This window comes from Salvelinus fontinalis, chromosome 9 (assembly GCF_029448725.1).
Source record: "Salvelinus fontinalis isolate EN_2023a chromosome 9, ASM2944872v1, whole genome shotgun sequence".
Lineage (NCBI taxonomy): Eukaryota > Metazoa > Chordata > Actinopteri > Salmoniformes > Salmonidae > Salvelinus > Salvelinus fontinalis.
The window spans coordinates 15,120,483-15,146,284 of record NC_074673.1 but is presented as its reverse complement, the minus strand read 5'-3'; the positions used below and the strand labels follow the sequence as shown (position 1 = coordinate 15,146,284).

General features: G+C 42.0%; 2 protein-coding genes across 2 annotated transcripts; both read left to right on the top strand.

The window, feature by feature from the left end:
• Window positions 1-1,397: 1,397 nt before the first annotated feature.
• Window positions 1,398-13,785, top strand: bmt2 (base methyltransferase of 25S rRNA 2 homolog). The gene is made up of 5 exons (XM_055933512.1): window positions 1,398-1,655; window positions 9,112-9,253; window positions 9,557-9,688; window positions 9,867-9,981; window positions 10,350-13,785. The coding sequence occupies exons 1-5, from the start codon at window positions 1,493-1,495 to the stop codon at window positions 10,980-10,982; spliced, it is 1,185 nt and encodes a 394-aa protein (XP_055789487.1). The 5' UTR covers window positions 1,398-1,492; the 3' UTR covers window positions 10,983-13,785.
• A 95-nt stretch (window positions 13,786-13,880) lies between these two features.
• tmem168b (transmembrane protein 168b) lies at window positions 13,881-25,360 on the top strand. Its single transcript, XM_055933511.1, has 5 exons — window positions 13,881-16,051; window positions 16,196-16,501; window positions 16,748-16,890; window positions 22,606-22,880; window positions 23,047-25,360. The coding sequence occupies exons 1-5, from the start codon at window positions 15,224-15,226 to the stop codon at window positions 23,592-23,594; spliced, it is 2,100 nt and encodes a 699-aa protein (XP_055789486.1). The 5' UTR covers window positions 13,881-15,223; the 3' UTR covers window positions 23,595-25,360.
• The last annotated feature ends 442 nt before the right edge of the window (window positions 25,361-25,802 follow it).

Below are 25,802 nucleotides of genomic sequence, written 5' to 3'. Positions count from 1 at the left end.
AATACCACAAACCCCTGAGGTGCATTATTACATTTACATTTTAGTCATTTAGCAGACACTCTTATCCAGTGCATACATTTTTTATTACATTTACATACTGAGACAAGGATATCCCTACTGGCCAAACCCTCCCTAACCTGGACGACGCTATGCCAATTGTGCATCGCCCCACGGACCTCCCGGTTGCGGCCGGCTGCGACAGAGCCTGGGCGTGAACCCAGAGACTCTGGTGGCGCAGCTAGCACTGCGATGCCGTGCCCTAGACCACTGCTCCACCCGGGAGGGTATTATTGCTACTATAAACTGGTTACCAACGCAATTAGACCAGTAAATAGTAATTGTTGATCACACCCATAGTATACAGTCTGATACACCATGGCTTTCAGCCATCAGCAATCAGGGCTCGAACCACCCGGTTTATAAATGGAATTATATAGTGGGTGGTTTGAGACCTGAATGCTGATTGGCTGACAGCCGTGGTATTTCAGACCGTATAACACAGGTATCACAAAACATTTATTTTTACTGCTCTAATTATATGTTGGTAACCAGTTTATAATAGCAATAAGGCACCTCAGGTGTGTGTGGTATATGGCTAATATACCACGGCTAAAGGCTGTGTCTAGGCACTCCAAGATGGGTCGTGCATATGAACAGCCCTTAGCCGTGGTATATGGCCATATACCACACCCCGTCATGCCTTATTTCTTAAATAATCCACGCTCTAGAATGCCCTTCAAACTAGTCAGAAACAACTATTCAACAACGCCATGGAAGAGGAAGAGAGAACCAACTCGGCAGAAAATCTCATTGTCTCCCTCAATGCAAGTGGCGTTTTTTCCCCCGTCGTTTCGCCCACCAAGCAAGGAGTTTTTGTATGGAGGTCAATTTGAGTGTCGAATTTGGTCAACATAAAAATGAATGGATTGTTTGCAATGCGAGGTTTATGTAATCAAAAATACGTTTTGCAATGCTTGTTGTTATGAGTGTACTGTAGAAGTAGAACACGTGACATCACGGCAACTTTGAGAAAAAAACACTTTATATCGGAGTTGTCTCGAGATGGCTACACATATTCATGGTATGGGGCTACACTCAAAAAAGATTACAATAATGAGATGTATCCACTAATCTAAAGAAAATAAACCCGGGAACTACACAGCCCGCCGTTCCACTATGTGGACAACGACTCCCATTGTGACCGGACTCGGAGAGACATGTATCTTGTCAGTATGTCCATAATCTTTTGTATAATTCAATTTAAACAGCAAACAGCACATGCAACTGTATGCTGACGCTACAAATTCTATAAGAAGGCGTTTCTGTTTTCAGCTCTGTGATTGGTCATACAGTTGTCAACTTCACAGTATATCTGTCCAGGCGAACCAATCAGCGCGCGCGTATTTGGCTAGTGGATCGGGTGCGCGGGGTCGACACCGGTAGCTAGCTAGTGTAGCTAGATGTGAAGGAGGAGAAGAAGTGTCGTAGGACTATGGACCCGGTGAACAATGCAGAGACAGGAGAGACAGAAACAGAACTGGAGCCGTGCTACGTTCTCATTCCGAAAGAAACGCGGTGCAAGAAGAAGGAGCAGGAAAAACTGTCCGGAGTCGTCAAGAACGTCCATAGAAAACTGCGAAGAAAATACCGAGAAGGTACACTAGCTTTGCTCAATTCAGGGGTAATTTACGGCGTCTCTCATCAAACGGGCTATTTAAATTGATCGAAAACAAGGCCCGGATTAGGTAGCTAACGTTATTTCCTATTTTTGGGGCCTTGCACAAACTGCAAGTGACTGGCAACATGTCAGGGTCTCGCTACTCTACTGTCTAAAAAAAACAAAAAAACATTGTCATGCAATCATGGGACATGTGCCTAACGTTACATTCACTCAATTTAAATAAGGTTAAACTAACGCCTGTGAACATTTCAATCTGCAGTGTGCAATTTTAACGAGGCTATGTTTGTCCCTCATTAGATGATTTGGCAGTCATCAATTAAAAAATAAATAATAATCGCGCATCTTACAGCCAGCCATAGTGATTTGGTAAGGTTGTTCAATTGTAACATACTGGATCATGGGTACTAGCAAAGAGATCAACACGGGTTGTATGGCATTTTGTTTGACGTCATGGGGTGTATTCATTAGTCGGACTCCGTTGCAAAATGTTTTATCTATTGCAAAATGTTTAGCAACGGAAACCGTTTACTCTAATCGGAAAACGTTTTGCAACAAAAACGAGAGTTTTTATTGGACAAATTCAGCTCCCTCTCCGTTTGGTTCCTATAGTTTATTTTGCAAACGTTTTGCAATGGAATCCAGCTAATGAATACACCCCTTTTCTGAAACTGAAAAGAACAAGACCCTACAAGTAAAAACTCAAGTTCAGGCTCATCCATTATGTGATGTTATTAGACACTGGCATATGCCAATAGTATGAGCACATATCATCCAGAGTTGCTGAATTGAGATCCCTGTCTGTTTTGAACAAACATTTTCTAACATGTCCTTCAAAGTGCAATCGTCGTCCGGGTTTGGCTTGGGTATGCTGTCATTGTAAATAAGAATTTGTTCTTAACTGACTTGCTTAGTTAAATAAAATGTTAAAAGTGGACTCAAAGGTCTGAGGCCTAGTATTGAGACGGAATCCGATCTCCTTGTTATTAACTCCAATATTTAGGTCCTTTCATTGAAAACAAAGGTAACGCAAACATGCTTTTCACTATTGGACCCTTCGCAGATCATTGGTCACAAACCAAACACCATAAAGAAAGATATAGGCGTTTCTGGTTCAGTTCACTTTATTGGCCTTTGCAGGAATTTGTCTTCCATTCAGATGTAGGGCAGGCAGTACAGACGTAACCAATGGAGGAATCTGCTAGTAAACGTATTCCTAATAGGGCTGGGAATTGCCAGGAACTGTACGATTTGATATTATCACAATATTTAGGTGCTGATACGATATGTATTGTGATTTTATTTCGATTGGATGTTCCAAAAATATTGCTCACCATACAGTGCCTTCAGAAAGTATTCATACTCTTTGACCTTTTTCCACGTTTTGTTACAAAAGGGGATTAAAATAGATTTGATTGTCCTTTTATTTGTCAATGATCTACACAAAATACTCTATCAAAGTGGAAGAAAAATTCTAATGTTTTGTATAAAAATTTTCAAAAAAATACACCATCTTGATTTGGAAAAGTATTCAACCCCCTGAGTCAATGCATGTTAGAATCACCTTTGGCAGCAACTACAGCTGTGAGTCTTTCTGGGTAAGTCTCTTAAGAGGTTTCCACACCAGGATTTTTGCATTTGCCGATTTTATTTTCAAATTTCTTCAAGCGCTGTCAAATTGGTTGTTGATCATTACTAGACAACCTTTTCAGGTCTTGCCGTAGATATAAGTCAAAACTGTAACTTGGCCACACTTGTCCTGCTGAAAGGTGAATTCATCTCCCAGTGTCTGGTGGAAAGCAGACTGAACCAGGTTCTCCTCTAGGATTTTGCCTGTGCTTAGCTCCATTCCATAAAAAAAAAATATTATCCTGGAAAAGCTCCACAGTCCTTAAACGATTACTATTATACCCATAACATAATTCAGCTACCACTATGCTTGCAAATATGGAGAGCGGTACTCAGTAATGTATTGGATTTGCCCCAAACATAACTTTGTATTCAGCACCAATTTTTTTGTTGCTTTGCCACATTTCTTTGCATTATTACTTTTGTGCCTTGTTGCAAACAGGATGCACGTTTTTGAATATTTTAATCTGTACAGGCTTCCTTTCACTCTTTTAAATTAGGTTAGTATTGTGGAGTAACTACAATGTTGTTGATCCATCCTCAGTTTTCTCCTATCACAGCCATTAAACTGGAACTAATTTAAAGTCACCATTGGCCTCGTGATGAAATCCCTGAGCAATTTCCTTCCTCTCCAGCAACTGAGTTAGGAAGGACACCTGTATTTTTTTATAGTGTCTGAGTGTATTGATACACCATCCAAAGTGTAATAACCACCATGCTAAAAATGATATTTAATGTCTGCTTTTTTTTTTTTCTACCAATAGGAGCCCTTTGCAAGGGAATGGAACACTTACCTGTTTGAATATGTTTCATATTCACTGCTTGACTGATACAATTACAGTTGAAGTCGGAAGTGTACATACACCTTAGCCAAATACATTTAAACTCAGTTTTTCACAATTCCTGGCATTTACTCCTAGTAAAAAATTCCTGTCTTAGGTCAGTTAGGATCACCACTTTATTTTAAGAATGTGAAATGTTAGAATAATAGTAGAAGAATGATTTATTTCAGCTTTTATTTCTTTCATCACATTCCCAATAGGTCAGAAGTTTACATATACTCAATTAGTATTTGGTAGCATTGTCTTTAAATTGTTTAACTTGGGTCAAACGTTTTGGGTAGCCTTCCACAAGCTTCCCACAATAAGTTGGGTGAATTTTGGCCCATTCCTCCTGACAGAGCTGGTGTAACTGAATCAGTTTTGTAGGCCTTCTTGCACGCACACGCTTTTTCAGTTCTACCCACACATTTTCTATAGGATTGAGGTCAGGGCTTTGTGATGGCCACTCCAATACCTTGACTTTGTTGTCCTTAAGCTATTTTGCCACAACTTTGGAAGTATGCTTGGGGTCATTGTCCATTGGAAGACCCATTTGCGACCAAGGTTTAACTTCCTGACTGATGTCTTGAGATGTTGCTTCAATATATCCACATAATTTTCCTCCCTCATGACGCCATCTATTTTGTGAAGTGCACCAGTCACTCCTGCCACAAAGCACCCCCAAAACATGATGCTGCCACCCCTGTGCTTATGGTTGGGATGGTGTTCTTCGGCTTGCAAGCATCCCCCTTTTTCCTCCAAACAAAGATGGTCATTATGGCCAAACCGTTATATTTTTGTTTCATCAGACCAGAGGACATTTCTCCAAAAAGTATGATCTTTGTCCCCATGTGCAGTTGCAAACCGTAGTCTGGCTTTTTCATGGCGGTTTTGGAGCAGTGGCTTCTTCCTTGCTGAGCGGCCTTTCAGGTTATATTGATATAGGACTCATTTTACTGTGGATATAGATACTTTTGTACCTGTTTCCTCCAGCATCTTCAAGGCCCTTTGCTGTTCTGGAATTGATTTGCACTTTTCGCACCAAAATGCGTTCTGTCTAGGAGACAGAATGAGTCTCCTTCCTGAGCGGTATGACGGCTGCGTGGTCCGATGGTGTTTATACTTGCGTACTATTGTTTGTACAGATGAACGTGGTACCTTCAGGCCTTTGGAAATTGCTCCCAAGGATGAACCAGACTTGTGGAGGTCTACAATTTTTTTTTTCTGAGGTCTTGGCTGATTACTTTTGATTTTCCCATGATGTCAAGCAAAGAGGCACTGAGTTTGAAGGTAGGCCTTGAAATACACAAATGATGTAAATTAGCCTATCACAAGCTTCTAAAGCCATGACATAATTTTCTGGAATTTTCCAAGCTGTTTAAAGGCGCAGTCAACTTAGTGTATGTAAACTTCTGACCCACTGGAATTGTGATACAGTGAAATAATCTGTCTGTCAACAATTGTTGGAAAAATGACTTGTCATGCATGAAGTAGATGTCCTAACTGACTTGCCAAAACTACAGTTTGTTAACAAGACATTTGTGGAGTGTCTTGTTTTAATGACTCCAAGCTAAGTGTATGTAAACTTCTGACTTCAACTATATGTGTTGGGTACAGAAATTAGGTAGTTTTTCAAAACTCATGTTAAACACTATTGCACACAGTGAGTCCATGCAACTTATTATGTGACTTGTTAAGCAAATGTTTACTACTGAATTTAAGGCTTGCCATAACGAAGGGGTTGAATACTTATTGACTCAAGACATTTCAGCTTTTCATTTTTGAAAAACATAATTCCACTTTTACATCATGGGATGTGTGTGTGTGTAGGCCAGTGACACACACAATCTTAATTTAATCAATTTTAAATTCCGGCTGTAACACAACAAAATGTGGAAAAAGTCAAGGGGTGTGAATACTTTCTGAATGCACTGTCTGCTGCAGGGACGAGAGAGCATGCAAACTAGTTTTGATCAGTCATGGAAATAAAAGTGCTGAAAACAAATTGGCTCCCTATTTAAAAAGAGTACAAGCTATGAAGGAAAAATATTGTTTAATAGGATACTGTACATACATTTTTTATTTTTATATCCTGACATGTAACTTATCGTCCCCTCCCCCATCACTAATTTCTAACAGACTGTTTATCATTGAGTCTTCTCACATCAACTGCAGCTATTTTGTTTGCGTTGCAGCAATGCATGACCCCAAATTAGCTAATCTTACTGAGAGTGTCCAGTGCCACAGGTTAAGTTATTCTACCATTTGAATGGTTGATTTGCCCTGTGCTCTTATGTTGTGATTATCAAACTGGGCAGCATCTAGGGCTAAATTCAGTCCGTAGCGCTGAACAGCTGCGCTACAGCGCGATATCAAATGTTAAAGGCAATGTTCCTGTGTTAGCAGAGACTGCATTCAAGGTAAACGCTGCATATGTCGGCTCAATCGGAAATTACCTTTAAAATTCAATTGCGCTGTAACACCAAACTTCAGAGCTACGGATTGAACCCAGCCCTATTAGTATTTTTGCTCTGCAGCCTGTTTGTTTTGTTCAGATGCCGGGCGGCTAAAAAAATTGCTGAATGGTATGCATGTACAGTTGAAGTCGGAAGTTTACATATACTTAAATTGGAGTCATTAAAACTCATTTTTCAACCACTCCACTATTTTTTTTGTAAACAAACTATAGTTTTGGCAAGTCGGTTAGGACATCTACTTTGTGCATGACAAGTCATTTTTCCAACAATTGTTGACAGACAGATTATTTCACTTATAATTCACTGTATCACAATTCCAGTGGGTCAGAAGTTTACATACACTAAGTTGACTGTGCCTTTTAAACAGCTTGGAAAATTCCTGAAAACTATGTCATGGCTTTAGAAGCTTCTGATAGGCTAATTGACATAATTTGAGTCCATTGGAGGTGTACCTGTGGATGTATTTCAAGGCCTACCTTCAAACTCAGTGCCTCTTTGCTTGACATCATGGGAAAATCAAAAGAACTCAAAATAACTGTAGACCTCCACAAGTCTGGTTCATCCTTGGGAGCAATTTCCAAACGCCTGAAGGTACCGCGTTCATCTGTACAAACAATAGTACGCAAGTATAAACACCATGGGACCACGCAGCCGTCATACCGCTCAGGAAGGAGACTCATTCTGTCTCCTAGAGATGAACAAACTTTGTGTGAAAAGTGCAAATCAATCGCAGAACAGCAGCAAAGGACCTTGTGAAGATCCTGGAGGAAACGGGTACAAAAGTATCTATATCCACAGTAAAATGAGTCCTATATTGTCATACCCTGAAAGGCCGTTCAGCAAGGAAGAAGCCACTGCTCCAAAACCGTCATAAAAAAAGCCAGACTACGGTTTGCAACTGCACATGGGGACAAAGATTGTACTTTTTGGAGAAATGTCCTCTGGTCTGATGAAACAAAAATAGAACTGTTGGCCATAATGACCATTGTTATGTTTGGAGGAAAAAGGTGAAGCTTGCAAGCCGAAGAACACCATCTCAACCGTGAAGCACGGGGGTGGCAGCAACATGTTGTGCTTTGCTGCAGGAGGGACTGGTGCACTTCACAAAATAGATGACTTCATGAGGATGGAAAATTGTGGATATATTGAAGCAACATTTCAAGACGTCAGTCAGGAAGGTAAAGCTTGGTCGCAAATGGGTCTTCCAAATGGACAATGACCCCAAGCATACTTCCAAAGTTGTGGCAAAATGGTTTAAGGACAACAAAGTCAAGGTATTGGAGTGGCCATCACAAAGCCCTGACCTCAATCCTATAGAAAATTTGTGGCAGAACTGAAAAAGCGTGTGTGAGCAAGGAGGCCTACAAACCTGACTCAGTTACACCAGCTCTGTCAGGAGGAATGAGACAAAATTCACCCAACTTATCGTGGAAGGCTACCCGACATGTCTGACTCAAGTTAAACAATTTAAATGCAATGCTACCAAATACTGAGTGTGTGTAAACTTCTGACCCACTGGAGTTGTGATGAAAGAAATAAAGCTGAAATAAATAATTCTCTCTACTATTATTCTGACATATGACATTCTTAAAATAAAGTGGTGATCCTAACTGACCTAAGACGGGGACATTTTACTGGGATTAAATGTCAGAAATTGTGAAAAACTGAGTTTAAATGTAATTCGCTAAGGTGTATGTATAATTTCCGACTTCAACTGGTATGTAATTGCAATAATCACACAAAGTAATACCAAAAAAAAGTAGCATTCAACAGGTCCTTTCCACTTTAGCAGAAGGACTGGCTAGCTGATGCTCTTGAAAATACCCTGTCAGCTGACACCATGATTGGTTAATAAGTAAAGCATGATCTGGTCTGCTTGGCATTGCTACCACAGTAATCATGTTGTCGTTTTATTTCTGCAAATCTGATAGTTTTTTTTCCCTATGTGGTCATGGGATTTCTTCCTTATCAGCGTGTTTGCTCTCGAAACACACATTCTGCTGCGCGTCTGGGAAGACCTGCTGCAGGGAATTTGTGAAGATATAGACCTAGGAACAGAAGTGAAGACATCTTGAAAATCCAGTTTTCAGATATGCCAGACATAATGACGAGTAACTGTTTTGAAAATGTTGAAGCAATGTTGCGTCAGCAGTGTTAGCCTGTGGTGTTTTCATCTGAAGGGCTGAACGATTGTGATTCCTCTTGAATGAATGGCCACACTTTATAAGTAGGTACATTCATGTTGGCTTATTGTGCACTCTACGTACGTACTATGCTTGTGTTATTTTTTGAAACAAAACTAACAGGACTAACTTTCAATTCCTGCCATTTTATAATGAAGAATTTCAATGTGATGAAATGGGAAAACAAAGCATCAGTGTCTGGGACACTCATGTAGCCTACAGTGCTTAGTAGTTTTACTATATGTATGTCATACTGTATGGTGTGATTTGGTTGGGTTTGTTAACTTTGTTTCAACCTCCTGCTGCCTGTTATCTTTCCACAGTGGGGGATTTTGAGAAGATCTGGCGAGAGCACTGTGAAGATGAACAGACTCTGAGTGAATACGCCCTGGCCATGAGGAACCTGGCTGACAACCACTGGGCCAAGACCTGCGAGGGAGAGGGACGCATCGACTGGTGTCGCAGGTAAAATAGTCCCCCACAAAAGGAGACTGTGTAAATAACCCTCTGGCTGTGTTGTACTAGCTCAGAACTCCACTGCTCTATGCTTACTCCGATGACTCATCCAGCCCTTCCGATATCAACACTGTGGGGTAAATCCTAACTTCTGCTTGTTGAATTTTCACTTAGTCATGCATTGATTCCAATGGTTAGGATTTAGTTAGGATTCCAAGTTAGGATTTGCCCTATTTATTTCTTAGCATATCACTGTTTTAACAGTAAGGCATTAATACCATTATGTGTGACGTTTCGGGACTATTTCTCCAGTGTTTGCCAGGAGTATTTTCAGGATGGTGGGATGAAAAGAATGTTGGAGAAGGATGAGAAGAGTGCCAGGCTTGCCATGGCCGTGTCGGCCACAGCTCTGAGTGACCAGCCCTATAGCTCCTCTATCCCCAGGTACTGTATTGTGACAGTGTTAAATTAAACATGTCCATTTTTATCTGACTATTTTGCTCTGTTTCAGCATGCTCTGTTGTGTGTTCATATTGACACATCTTACCTCTATTAGCTACTGCTATCATTAAGCATTCTTACTCTGTCGGACTTAACGCTAACTTAACGCCTCTGGTTGAAGGTCTGTCCCCCAGCTTGGTAAAATGCGGCTGCTGGACGTTGGCAGCTGTTTTAACCCCTTCCTGAAGTTTGACGAGTTCCTCACAGTCGGTATTGACATAGTGCCTGCGGTCGAGGTATGTACTATTACTGTCCGTGATCACTCCCTCGGTCCCAGCTAGAAAGTCCTGACTCTTACTGTCTTACTCACTAATTTGCTGCCGGGGAAAAATGCCTAGTTAAATACATTTAAAAAATGTCAGGAATATTCATTGTGTGAATATCAGACCACAGAACAATGCTGTCCCTTGACAGTAAGTGTCAACAGTTGATGGGAATGAAACCTGACCTGCTGTGAAGGAACTGGCAGAATATTAGCATCGAGTGATTTTGATAACTAAATGGATTAAGAACAGTGGGTCTTAGATATGGGTCTAAAATGCCACTGCATGATGAGAACAACTTGTGTTACTCTAAAGTATCTGTTTCTACCCTTTCCCCTCAGAGTGTATACAAGTGTGACTTCCTCAACCTCCAGCTCCAGCAGCCTCTGCAACTGGCTGGCGACACAGTGGAAGCCTTCCTGAGACAGCTGCGTAGCCCCATCGACGCCCTGCCCGCCCAGCTCTTCCACGTGGTGGTCTTCTCCCTGCTCCTCTCCTATTTCCCCTCGCCTTACCAGCGCTGGATCTGCTGCAAGAAGGCCCACGAGCTGCTGGAACTGCACGGCCTGCTGCTCATCATCACCCCAGACTCCTCCCACCAGAACCGCCACACCCTCATGATGCGCAGCTGGCGAGTGGCGGTGGAGTCACTTGGCTTCAGGCGCTGCAAGTACATCAAGTTCTCCCACATGCACCTCATCGCCTTCCGCAAGGTGTGCCTGGCCACCACCAGCGACCTGGTCAGCCGTAACTACCCCGAGATGCTCTACATCCCTCAGGACTTCCAATCCCCCGAGGAGGAGGACTACACCGACGTGCCAGTTCAGGCGCGCTCCGACTTCGAGGACGACCAGCTGGCGTGGGGCTTCATGGAGCTGCCCGACACGCCATATGACTCGGATAGCGGAGAGAGCCAGAGCAGCTCTGTGCCCTTCCTACACGAGCTGGAGGACCCCATTCTACTGCAGAGCTGAGCTAGACCAGCTAAAACCCTACTAGCTACTCTCTTCTTCTCTTTTACCAGTTCCAATTCGATCCCTACCACTCCTCTTGGCCATAACCCTTCAATGTTTACAGATCTGTAACGTGGAAGCAATATGGGTGACGCTTTAACGCCACACTACTTATACCTATCCAGAGCCTTCAGACATGCAACATCGAGTGGTTAGGCCAAAGGGGGAGGGATACAGTCTGTCTGTACACAACTGCTGCGCTACCAAATGAACCTGCTGCATTCTTCTCACACTCCTCCTCTTCCTTAACTAAACAATGCAGTTTGCACAGAGTGAAAGAAAAAGACGTTTACAGAAGTCAGTTTATTTTTTCGGTATCTTTGATGGTTAGTCACTCAACACAACACAATACACACACACACACACACACACACACACACTTCAGTAAATAAGGTAGTTTTTAAAAATAAAAACTTGGTCGCTGATTACTGAGACTGAGTAAGTCTGCCCCTTGTTTTTTTTATCCCATCTTTGATCTCACTCTCTACTAACAGAAGAAAAGCAATCTTTACTCCTTCAAAGGCTTTTTCTTAGTAGTTAAACAGTGAATGTGCTTCAGTACCAGCAAGCCGCTGACTTTAAATCCCTCTTAAATGGACTGATACCACAGAGGTTTGTCAAGTTTGGTTGGAGTGGAGCGATTGAGATGTTAGTCAGATGAGGCTAGACTTTCTCTAATTCTTGGTGTGCATTTTAATTTTTAAAATTAAGAAAAATACATTGTACCCTCAGCCAAAATGTTTTGATTTGTTCCCTTTTGAACACGTGTCTTGTCCAACACGATGTGTGACAATGGCGTTTTAATTCAGCATTTTTTTGGGCTGATCTCATGGCTCTTTTACAATAGATTTGTAGCATTTTCAGAACTTTAAGATAGGTGTACGTAATTACTTTTACTAATGTGAAACTGTTAACCGTGTTTTTCTCATTGTGTAACATGGTACGAGTTGTGAAATAGTCATTGCTCGCTTTTCTGTGCTGGTGTGAAGAAACTGGTTTTAATTCATCTTAATTTACCTCCAATGTTGTAACCCAGAAGTTTTAGCATTTTTTTTGTCATTACATCCTTGTTTGTAATCACTTTTTTTCTGTAATATTATTTAGGCTACATTATCAGATCAATAATATGTCTGGATTAATGTCTTTGCTTCTTTATAGGTAGCTGGTAGCTTCTCTATGGGTACTGGTAACATATTCCAAAAAAGAAGACTGCCTACACTCTGTCGACGTGTCCTTGAGCAAGGCACTTAACCCTAATTTACTCCAGGGGCACCGTACTATTATGGCTGACCCTTTTTAAAGCAACACATTTCACTGCACCTATCCGGTGTATGTAGAGATAAAACATATCTTATGTCCACTGAAGTGAAACAGGTCGACCAAGAGACTACAGCTCTAGCTGTCAGTTGCTGTTCATCTCTCTTCCTTTACTCTACATCGTATCTGAGGACAGCAACACATGCCTTAAGCATTTTTACATTTTTGTCATTTAGCAGATGCTCTTTTCCAGAGCGACTTACGTAGTAAGTGCATACATTTTAATACTTTTTTCATACTGGTCCCCCGTGGGAATCAAACCCATAACCCTGGCGCTGCAAGCGCCACGCTCTACCAACAGCTACATGGGACTAGCATTAGTCATTTCTGAATTAAAAATATGAATTGTTTTTGTATTTTTTCATTCATGGGTTGCTAGTATAGGTGTAGTATCAACAAATACTGAGTCATTCATTGCATCAGTAAGTACATTTTGACTATATCACTTTACACATGAAAGTACTAAATGTGTACTCTGCTTAAAAGTTTTAACTCCGAACAATTTAAAATTATCTTGTTATGAGCGCTCAAACAATTCCAAATGATTCACCTCAATGAGGTTTTGCACTAATACACTGCTGTCTCATCATTAGTCATGCAACTTCTGATCCCATCAAAGTGCATTTTAGCAATAGCCAGGTGTATACTGAAAGTACTGTATCTTATGGGGAATGGTATTTATGTTCCCCTTTTTAGTGTGGATGTGTGTTGTAATGAACTTGTCTGTGGCACTTTATTTCATAAATAGTAGACGAATCTCTGTTGCCATGAGTCATGTGATTCCTGTCATGGGGGATTTAGGATTAGGTCTCGCAAATGGCATCCTATTCTTTATGGGCCTTGCTCAAAACTAGTGCACTATATGGGGAATAGGGTGCCATTTGGGATGCAACGCAAACAACCATAGTCTTATTAGTATAAACAGTATGATGTACATCAGGATACCTGTAATCCTAAAGGTGCCTTCTTACTTATCCCCAGGCCATACTGTGTTGGAAAACTCCCTTCACTTGGCAGCATTCAACGGGCTTCTTTTGCCAAATGTTTGTTATGTGCAACTGTCCAAATGAGCTACCTACTACCATCTACCACTGCAAAGTATCATTGGCTCAATGTTTTACCCTAAGAACAATGTATTTTGTTTAAATTTTTCATTAATAATTACTTTGCGTTTAATTTGCTCTAAATCTGTTAACTTTCTGGTCAGTTCATGTTTGGTGTACTTTCAACTATTTATCTTTAGTAACAGAAAATACAAAATATATTTTCTCATTTTAGTTCATTTTCTTGAGCGTTATCAATTGTACCAGTTAGCATTTAGGAATACATCTCATCTGTCTTCCAAGATTACATTACTTGCATGAATAGCTTCATTTTCAGTATTAAGGATTTCGACAAGGTGTGCATTTTTTTTCTCTTCTCTCTTTTATAAATGAATGGAAATGCAGTGTTCATGTGTGATTATTGTGGCCTCTTCCATTCACTATTTTCCTATAGGACTGAAGTAAACTAATTGAGTCATGGTATTGATTAGAGCGTCTGCTAAATGACTTAAATGTAAATGTAAATGATTAGCTAGTAGATTGTACGGGCTAATGTAATCCTTTCATTAGCCGTTACAGGATAGGTACTGTTTGGCGTAGCACAGACTTTTCGACCAACCTTAACTTGACGATACCATCTTCGTTCTCGATTCGGCCAAACATGTATCTTCTAAAATGTCCAGTTTCAGGTGGTTCGTTTCAATTTAGAAAATCATCTGTTATTAAAATGTTTTTGCTTCATGAAGTAATCCAATGATGGGTACGCTACGATCTGTTTCTATTTCAAATCTTCTCTCATTGATCGACACCAGTGAGTGTCATGACAAACGGCAGTTTCGGGTGGACTCAACCTTCTCAATCAATGAGAGAAGATATGAAGTAGACAAGATAGTGGTATATGCATTGTTGGATTACAACATTTGTATTTTAATACTGGAACATTTTCTAAATTCAAGGGAACCACCTGCAACTGGACACCAACATTCTAGAAGATACATGTTTGGGTGACTCGAACGAAGAGGGTATGGCCAAGGTTGGTCTAAAATTCTCTGCTACGCCAAACAGTACCTGTCCTGTAACGGCTAATTGAGCATCACATTAGCCCGTTACAATCTGCTGACTAGGTGTTGATCATGTTAGTTAGGGCATAAGTATATCAATGTGTAGTATGGTTTAACCTATATTGATAAAGTAATTGTAATATTCAGTGGAATAGCCTCATTTACAGTACGTCTAGATTTATTGATTAGTCATCACACTTTATGAATTTCCATACTTCGACTTTCCTCTCCGCCACTTTGTACTACTGATTTGCCGTAGTGACGTATTCCCCGTTCTAGTTTGATGGCGGCAGTCATTTGACCGAAAAGTTTTCGAAGTGGAAAATAAGTATTTTTGTCTCCTGCTCCTTCAAGTGAAATAAATTAATTTGGGCTAGCTAGGTTTGTATGAGACGTATCTATTTACACACGAAAGAAGAGAAACAGCAAAGGGACCATGTAATCAAGCGTACCATCTGCAAGTCGTACAACTGCAAGCTAGCTACCGGCAAATCATGTAGCTAGCTAACTAGCAAAAACCATGTAGCTAGCAAACTAGCAAAAACTAGCTAAGTAGCTAGTAACTTCTAGCTAACGTTAGCTAGCTTAGACTACCTATCACTAGCTCAAAGTTTGCTGCTCTGTTAGTTCAGGGTGGCTAGCTAGTGAGTGACTTTTTTCGCCATAGTCTTGCAATCTAGCTAGCTAAGTTAGCTTCATGGAAAGGTTTTAATTGCCTCTGAACTGTTAACTAATAACGTTACCAGCTGTAATTAACTGTTAGCTACTCCTACATATCAAAATGTGTCGCTTACGGTACTGTGTCAGTCACTGTCTGCATGCAGCGATGACCAGACTGGAGGAGGTCAACGGAGAGGTTAACATGTGGTCCTCTGTCAGATGTCTGGGGTACCTGTCTGGTCTGAACCTGCTGGTGGCTCTCTGCCTGGGGCTCTATGTGCGATGGGAGAAGACTGAGGAACCCATGATCCTCATCATATTTGTTCTGGCCCTGTTTGTCCTCGGGATAGCAAGCATACTGTACTATTACTTCAGCATGGAAAAAGTCAGCCTGAGCCTCCTCCACCTGTGGTTTGGCTTCCTGCTTGGCCTCCTGTGTTTCCTCAACAACCCCACTCTGGAGAGCAACATCAAAGAGCAAGCCACCAACTACCTCCTGCTGGCCAGTGTTGTCTTGAGGACGCTGTGGGCTCTGCTGGAGAGGATGTGCGGCTGCACCAGGTACCGCCCTGCCTTCCTCACCTCAGCAGAGGCCCTAGAGCTGGCAGGCTTTGCCATCGCCAGTACTGTCTTATTCATCCAGAAGTCCATGAGTGTAGTGGTGCTAGTGGTGGCCCTGGCTACTCTGATGGTGGTCCTGCGCATGAAGGCTCTCCTGGCCCTGCCCAACCTGGTCTGCTTCTCCATCATCACTGCGGTGCTGTTCTTCAAGGCGCTGGGCATCACCACCAACCCCTTTGCCCTGTCATGTTTCTTCAGCCAGCTGATCTGCGACCCCTTGCTGGACGTGTACTTCAGTGGGCTGTCGGTGACCGAGCGCTGGCTGCCCTACCTTGCCTGGAGGGGGCTGTGGCGCAGGCTGTCCCTCCTGCCTTTGCTCCTGGCGGAGGTGATTTGAATTAATTTTATTTGATACATTTAAAATGCATATAGAGTTTCCCCAGCCATGTGAGTACAATGATACACACAAAACATAATTGAGGATAAAAACACAGAGTCAACAGTAGACTTCCATTGTGGTCCTTGTTCCCAGGTGGGCTTCTTGATCCTGGCAGCCCTGAAGCTGGTGGACCTGGACCGGTGGTACCTGATGATCCCGGGCTTCATGCTGAGTGGGGTGTTCTGGGCCATCTGTCACGTGGTGTTCATCATCACTCTGTGGGGCTTCCACACCAAGCTGAGTGACTGCCAGAGGGTGTGTCTGGCCCAGGGAGCCGGGAGCAGCTGCCTAGACAAGGTTATGGCCTCTAAAGGAGTCAGACACTTCTGTCTCATCTCTGAACGCCTGGTGCTCTTCAGTCTGGTGTCCACCGTCATCCTGGCTGCTTTATCATGGCAGGTATGTCTCCAGTCATTGATATAGCACTGTTATTCAGTCCAGACCAGCTATGTTATACCTTAATGGCTCATATAACTTAGTCTGTTTGTTTTATTGATAAGCTAGGTTAACTGGCGTAAAATAAATTGAGATTGGACACTTTCCCATAGTTTTTGAGGTCATAGATATTCAGAGCCATCTTCTCAACTTAATAGTCCTACTTTTTTGGTTAGTGTGTGAATGTGACCCATTGTGTCTGTGTTTCAGGCCTCCAGCAGTATCTTTATGAGTATGCTCCTGCTGGTCCTGGCTCTGGAGTCTCTGTTCCACGGCCTCTTCTATGAGCTGGGGAACTGCCTAGGCGGCACATGTGTGGGGTATGCAGTGGTCATCCCCACCAACTATTGCAGGTAGGAATGTATGGATAGTGGACACCCAAATATATACAGTGCCTTCAGAAAGTATTCACACCCCTTGACTTTTTCCACATTTTCTTGTTACAGCCTGAATTTAAAATGGATTAAATTGAGATTTTATGTCACTGGACTGTACACAATACCCTCATAATGTCAACGTTGTATTTTAAATATTTACAAATTAATTAAAAACGAAAAGCTGAAATGTCTTGAGTCAATAAGTATTCAACCCCTTTGTTATGACAAGCCTTAAGTCCAGGCGTTAAAAATTTGCTTAACAAGTTACATAATAAGTTGCATGGACTTACTCTGTGTGCAATAATAGTATTTAACATGATTTTTGAATGACTACCTAATTTCTGTACCCAACACATAATTGTAAGGTCCCTCAGTCGAGCAGTGAATTTCAAACACAGATTCAATCACAAAGACCAGGGAGGTTTTCCAATGCCTTGCAAAGAAGGATACCTATTGGTAGATGGGTAAAAGAAAAAGCAGACATTGAATATCCTTTTGAGCATGGTGAAGTAATTAATTACACGTTGGATGGTGTATCAATACACCCAGCCACTACAAAGATACAGGCGTCCTTTCTAACTCAGTTGGCAGAGTGGAAGGAAACCGCTCAGGGATTTCACCATGAGGCCAATGGGGACTTTAAAACAGTTACAGAGTTGAATGGCTGTGATAGGAGAAAACTGAGGATGGATCAACAACATTGTCGTTACTCAACAATACTAACCTAAATGACAGAGTGAAAAGAAGGAAGCCAGTACAGAAATAAAATATTCCAAAACATGCATCCTGTTTGCAACAAAGCACTAAAGTAATACTGCAAGAAATGTGGCAAATAAATTTACTTTACTACACGAGCACAAAATGGGTAGGCTACATTTCAAGCTGTTGATGTAAAGCCAGTCAGGTGAGAGGAAAAAAAAGTGTATGTTTTAATTCAAGGGGCGGTGTTGTATTTTGAGACAGGCTTGATTATGCAAATAGGCAGAGGGGTAGCCTACATTATCAAATTCTCTGTATGGTAATAACAATTCATTATATTTTGTAAAGTGGTTTCTTGCATCTCACAATACAATGCAATTTACAGTCACCTATTTGGCCCATGGTGTTACAGATCAAGTAAAAGATCATTAATTAATGTCAAGCCCTTCATAATCTAAAAATGTTTTCTAAAGGTCTCATGCAATGTAGGCCTGCATTGAACACCACATATTAGAGGGAACATTGGTATGCTTGTAATCATTAAGGACTGGGGAGTTTTTCAGGATAAAAAATAAACGGAATAGAGCTAAGCACAGGCAAAATTCTAGAGGAAAACCTGGCTCAATCTGCTTTCCAACAGACACAGAGAGACCAATTCACCTTTCAGCAAGACAATAACCTAAAACACAAGGCCAAATATATACTGGAGATGCTTTACCAAGATGACATCAAATGTTCCCGAGTGACCTAGTTACAGTTTTGACTTAAATCGTATTGAAAATGGCTGTCTAGCAATGATCAACAACCTACTTGACAGAGCTTGGAAGAATTTTTAAAATAATAATGTGCAAATATTGTACAATCCAGGTGTGGAAAGCTCTTAGAGACTTACCCAGAAACACTCACAGCTGTAATCATTGCCAAAGGTGATTCTAACATGTATTGACTCAAGTGTGTGAATACTTATATAAATGAGATACTATTGTATTTAATTGTCAATACTTTTTCAAAAATTCAAAAACATTTTTTTTTCACTTTGTCCGGGGGTATTTCACTGTAGAGATTCTAGCCCTGCTCTCTATACCATATCCAACCCTGCAGTTCCACCACCCACATATGCGATGACATCACCTGGTTTCAATGATGTTTCTAGAGACAAGATCTCTCTCATCATCACTCAATACCTAGGTTTACCTCCACTGTATTCACATCCTACCATACCTTTGTCTGTACATTATTCCTTTAAACTATTTTATCGCCCCCAGAAACTTCCTTTTACTCTCTGCTCTGGTAGCTCTAGGCGACCAATTCTCATAGCTTTTAGCCGTACCATTATCCTACTTCTCCTCTGTTCCTCTGGTGATGTAGAGGTGAATCCAGGCCCTGCAGTACCTGGCTCCACTCCTATTCCCCAGGCGCTCTCTTTTGATGACTTCTGTAACCGTAATAGCCTTGGCTTCATGCATGTTAACATTAGGAGCCTCCTCCCTAAGTTTGTTTTGTTCACTGCTTTAGCACACTCTACCAACCCGGATGTTTTAGCCGTGTCTGAATCCTGGCTTAGAAAGACCACCAAAAATTCAGACATTTTTATCCCCAATTACAATATTTTCAGACAAGATAGAACGGCCAAAGGGGGCGGTGTTGCAATCTACTGCAAAGACTGCCTGCAGAGTTCTGTTATACTATCCAGGTCTGTTCCCAAACAATTTGAACTTCTACTTTTAAAAATCCACCTCTCTAAAAACAAGTCTCTCACCGTTGCCGCCTGCTATAGACCACCCTCTGCCCCCAGCTGTGCTCTGGACACTATATGTGAACTGATTGCCCCCCATCTATCTTCAGAGCTCGTGCTGCTAGGCGACCTAAATTTGAACATGCTCAACACCCCAGCCACCCTACAATCTAAGCTTGATGCCCTCAATCTCACACAAATTATTAATGAACCTACCAGGTACCACCCCAATTCCGTAAACACGGGTACCCTCATAGATATCATCCTAACAAACTTGCCCTCCAAATACACCTCTGCTGTTTTTAACCAAGATCTCAGCGATCACTGCCTCATTGCCTGCATCCGTAATGGGTCAGCGGTCAAACGACCTCCACTCATCACTGTCAAACGCTCCCTGAAACACTTCAGCGAGCAGGCCTTCCTAATTGACCTGGCCGGGGTATCCTGGAAGGATATTGATCTCATCCCGTCAGTAGAGGATGCCTGGTCATTTTTAAAAAATGCCTTCCTCACCATCTTGAATAAGCATGCCCCATTCAAGAAATTTAGAACCAGGAACAGATATAGCCCTTGGTTCTCTCCTGACCTGACTGCCCTTAACCAACAGAAAAACATCCTATGGCGTTCTGCATTAGCATCGAACAGCCCCCGTGATATGCAACTTTTCAGGGAAGCCAGAAACCAATATACACAGGCAGTTAGAACAGCCAAGGCTAGCTTTTTCAAGCAGAAATTTGCTTCCTGCAACACAAATTCAAAAAAGTTCTGGGACACCGTAAAGTCCATGGAGAATAAGAACACCTCCTCCCAGCTTCCAACCGCCCTGAAGATAGGAAACACTGTCACCACCGACAAATCCACTATAATTGAGAATTTCAATAAGCATTTTTCTACGGCTGGCCATGCTTTCCACCTGGCTACCCCTACCCGGGACAACAGCACTGCCCTCCCCTCTGCTACTCGCCCAAGCCTTCCCCATTTCTCTTTCTCCCAAATACAGTCAGCTGATGTTCTTAATGAGCTGCAAAATCTGGACCCTTACAAATCAGCCGGGCTAGATAATCTGGACCCTTTCTTTCTAAAACTATCTGCTGAAATTGTTGCCACCCCTATTACTAGCCTCTTCAACCTCTCTTTCGTGTCGTCTGAGATCCCCAAAGATTGGAAAGCAGCTGCGGTTATCCCCCTCTTCAAAGGGGGGGACACCCTTGACCCTAACTGCTACAGACCTATATCTATCCTACCCTGCCTTTCTAAGGTCTTCGAAAGCCAAGTCAACAAACAGATTACCGACCATTTCGAATCACACCACACCTTCTCCGCTATGCAATCTGGTTTCAGAGCTGGTCATGGGTGCACCTCAGCCACGCTCAAGGTCATAAACGATATCGTAACCGCCATCGATAGGAAACAATACTGTGCAGCCGTATTCATTGACCTGGCCAAGGCTTTTGACTCTGTCAATCACCACATCCTCATTGGCAGACTCGACAGCCTTGGTTTCTCTAATGATTGCCTCGCCTGGTTCACCAACTACTTCTCTGATAGAGTTCAGTGTGTCAAATCGGAGGGTCTGTTGTCCGGGCCTCTGGCAGTCTCTATGGGGGTGCCACAGGGTTCAATTCTTGGACCAACTCTCTTCTCTGTTTACATCAATGATGTCGCTCTTGCTGCTGGTGATTCTCTGATCCACCTCTACGCAGACGACACTATTCTGTATACTTCTGGCCCTTCTTTTGACACTGTGTTAACAACCCTCCAGGCGAGCTTCAATGCCATACAACTCTCCTTCCGTGGCCTCCAACTGCTCTTAAATACAAGTAAAACCAAATGCATGCTCTTCAACCGATCGCTGCCTGCTCCTGCCCGCCTGTCCAACATCACTACTTTGGACGGCTCTGACTTAGAATATGTGGACAACTACAAATACCTAGGTGTCTGGTTAGACTGTAAACTCTCCTTCCAGACCCACATCAAACATCTCCAATTCAAAGTCAAATCTAGAATTGGCTTCCTATTCCGCAACAAAGCATCCTTTACTCATGCTGCCAAACATACCCTTGTAAAACTGACCATCCTACCAATCCTCGACTTCGGTGATGTCATTTACAAAATAGCCTCCAAAACACTACTCAATAAATTGGATGCAGTCTATCACAGTGCCATCCGTTTTGTCACCAAAGCCCCATATACTACCCACCACTGCGACCTGTACACTCTCGTTGGCTGGCCCTCGCTTCATACTCGTCGCCAAACCCATTGGTTCCAGGTCATCTACAAGACCCTGCTAGGTAAAGTCCCCCCTTATCTCAGCTCGCTGGTCACCATAGCAGCACCTACCCGTAGCACGCGCTCCAGCAGGTATATCTCTCTAGTCACCCCCAAAACCAATTCTTCCTTTGGACGCCTCTCCTTCCAGTTCTCTGCTGCCAATGACTGGAACGAACTACAAAAATCTCTGAAACTGGAAACACCTATCTCCCTCACTAGCTTTAAGCACCAGCTGTCAGAGCAGCTCATAGATTACTGCACCTGTACATAACCCATCTACAATTTAGCCCAAACAACTACCTCTTTACCTACTGTATTTATTTATTAATTTATTTTGCTCCTTTGCACCCCATTATTTCTGTCTCTACTTTGCACTTTCTTCCAATGCAAACCAACTATTCCAGTGTTTTTTTTAGTTTTTATTTTACTTGCTGTGTTGTACTCACTTCGCCTCCATGGCCTTTTTATATTTTTATTTATTTATACATATATCTGTTTGCCTTCACCTCCCTTATCTCACCTCACTTGCTCACATTGTATATAGACTTATTTTTTTATTTTTTTCACTGTATTATTGACTATATGTTTGTTTTTACTCCATGTGTAACTATGTGTTGTTGTATGTGTCGAACTGCTTTGCTTTATCTTGGCCAGGTCGCAATTGTAAATGAGAACGTGTTCTCAATTTGCCTACCTGGTTAAATAAAGGTTAAATAAAATAAATAAATAAAATAAAATTGTGTGTTGATGGGTAAGGGGAAAAAAATATTTAATCCATTTTGAATTCAGGCTGTAACACAACAAAATGTGTAACAAGTCAAGGGGTATGAATACTTTCTGAAGGCACTGTACAGTACAAACTATACTATACTTACTCAACACACAGGCGCATACTTTTCTACAGTCTTTAATTTCACATACCCTTACTGCAATCATCCTCACTCTTTCCCTTCTCTTCACCCTTTCATTCCCTCTCTCCCTTGCAGTCCTGATGGGCAGCCCACTCTGTTACCTCCGGATCAGGTACATATGTTGAACATGCATTCCACGGGCATGTTGAACAGTATACAGAATTTCTTCTCCCACCACATGATCGAGACGTTCGGCTGCGACTACTCCACCAGCGGGGTGACTCTGGAAGCCCTACAGGTGAAGCTCAAAGCCTTCATGGAACTCTGCACAGCCGATGGGCCTCGCCATGACACCTATGTGGTGTTTTACAGTGGGCATACCCACCGCAGCGGAGAGTGGGCACTAGCAGGTACCAATCACTTAGAAGTTTTGTCATTCTGTGAAGCTCAGTTACTTTAACTCACTCTCTGTAGCACATTATTTTATGGTACTGAAACCACAAAATAAAGTACTATCCACCACAGCATTCTACTGCTCTCTCTCTAACTCTGCCCTGTGCTGTGGTTGTCTGTCAGGAGGGGGCACCCTTCAACTGGACAAGATCCTGGAATGGTGGAGGGAGAAGAACAGTGACTCCTGCTCCCGCCTCATCCTGGTCCTGGACAGTGAGAACTCCCTACCCTGGGTGAAGGAGGTAAGGAAGGTGGGGGGGCTTTATGTGGCGGTGCAGGGGGCCCAGCTAGCCCGAGCCACGGATATTGAGCTCCAGGACACCCCCCAGCTTGGGGACTTCACCTCTCAGTGGGTGGAGTACAACTGCAATGCAGACAGCACTGTCCAGTGGTCGGAGAGAGGAAGGACTGTCACCGCTGCCTACGGCATCTCTAAGCACTGGAGTGATTACACACTGCACCTGCCCACAGAAAGTGATGTCACTCAACACTGGAGGATGTACTTCCCCAGGATGACCTACCCCGTGGTCCAGTTAGCGCTCTGGTGTGGGGGGCTGAACCTGCTTTGGCTATGCAGTGTCTGCCTACGGTGCCTTAAAAGGGTCAAACTCAACTGGTTTCCCCCGGCCATACTAGACACTGGCCAAGGGTTCAAGTTGGTAAAATCTTAGAAATTCACCTCTGTATGAACCATACTGTCTAAGGCTTCTTCACTTTGTATTTACACGTTTTTCACCGTACAGAAATGTTTCCTAAATCAGTTTTTGTAATTGATTGATTGGTTGTGTGATATTGATCGCTGAGTTTTTAGGACCCTCAGTGAAGGCAGCTGTTGATTGTGAAATCTTAAAGGAAACTTCTGGATTTTGGCAATGAGGCCCTTTATCTACTTCCCCAGAGTCAGATGAACTTGTGGATATCATGTCTCTGTGTCCAGTATGAAGGAAGTTAGAGGTCACTAGCATTAGCACAATGAGTGGAAGTCTGGGTATCTGCTAGCATGCTGAAATCCCAAGGTTTCCCTTTAATGACTAACTAGACAGTTACAGATTGTGTGTGTGAGCTATATGTTTTGCTTATGTGTGCTAAAGTACAAAGTTACTGATCTGAGGTTCCTGATTTTGATGTAGTACTACATGTTTCTATCCCAAATTATTGTTTGGCTATTCCTTACAAGTCATTCTATAGATTCATTAGTGGTGGTTATTTGATTAGTTTTATTTTAAATCAATTCATTTCTAGTCTTTTGGTGGGTTTATTGGGGTAGTTGTACCGTTCTCTGAACTCCAGTTGTACCGGCATATTCCCACCTTTTTTAACCTTATCTATTAATTCAATCTCTCTAAAAATTCAAATTGAAATGTATACCTCTTTTTCCCTGTTTATCACAATTTCAGGCTGAGAAGCCCTGCTGCTGTAGTGAAGTGGTATCATATTGTCACTCTCCCAGATTGGATTTTCAAACAACAAAAAGTTGCAGTGGTTACACTGATTGCACTATTCATGAATTATGACCAATGCATGCCATCATCCAGCTTTGTAAATCTGATATTTTTCACAAATGGCCTTTTTGTCCCTGTTCAAAAAAGGATATCAGGTTACTAAGATATTGTATTACGATAATAGGTATTTCATTTATTTTCAAGAGTGGAATGTGGATTTCTAATTCGATACTTTCATATTTGATTGCTATCCATGTGTTTCCATACACCTAGGCCTATTTGTATATTCAGCTTTTAATTAACTACTTTATGTCAAAGCTTTGAAGAATATCAGAAGGTTGCTGGATCGAATCCCAGAGCTGACAAGGTAAAAATCTGTCGTTCTGCCCCTGAGCAAGGCAGTTAACCCACTGTTCCCCGGGCGCCGAAGACGTGGATGTCGATTAAGGCAGCACTCCACACCTCTCGGATTCAGAGGGGTTGGGTTAAATGCGGAAGACACATTTCAGTTGAATGCATTCAGTTGTACAACTAACTAGGTATCCCCCTTTCCCTATCACTGCTGTTTCACATCTGCTATTCATTTATTTTGTATGAATAACTTTGTTTATACTGCTTTTGGGACGTCTGGTATCTACTATAATTACCTCAGGGAGTCTGAGGGTTGTTACTGTACCTATACTGATTGCACTACCTGGAGGAATATGGACCCAATGTAGGATGTGATCTTGCATTTATGCATGATTGTGTTCTGGGGTTTATCATATCATATACAGTGATTTAGATATGCAAGCTTAGCCTAATCAACTGTATATGTATGGACATGTTTTAATCTTAAGCATTGATGGAAGTCTCAACTATGCAATAAAAATGGAGATTTCAGTGTTTTTAATTGATTGATATACAGACACATTATGGTACTGTTTCAATGGACAAATTATGCACTCTGCTGGTATGCAATAAACTAGGCCTGTCTATTCCACTTTGCTGTGAAATGCATACACTGGCAGTTCTTTTCTGTAATCTCTTCATAAGGTCATTAAGTGTCAATTAGTCTGTAATGCAGCCAACCACCTCCTTTCAGGCTATCAGAGAATATTAGGCGAGATATTGACAGAGTTTACGGATTTGGAACAAACAATGTTAATGCAGTGTTTTTCAAATCAGGACCCCCTAGTCCTGGGGACTCACATACAGTGCCATGCAAAAGTGTTCATCCCCTTGGTGTTTTTCCTATTTTCTTGCATTACAACCTGTAGTTTAAATGGATTTTATTTGGATTTCATGTAATGGACATACACAAAATAGTCCAAATTGGTGAAGTGAAAAAAATGGAAAGTGGTGTGTACATATGTATTCACCCCCTTTGCTATGAAGCCCCTAAATAAGATCCGGTGCAACCAATTACCTTCAGAAGTCGCATTATTAGTTAAATGA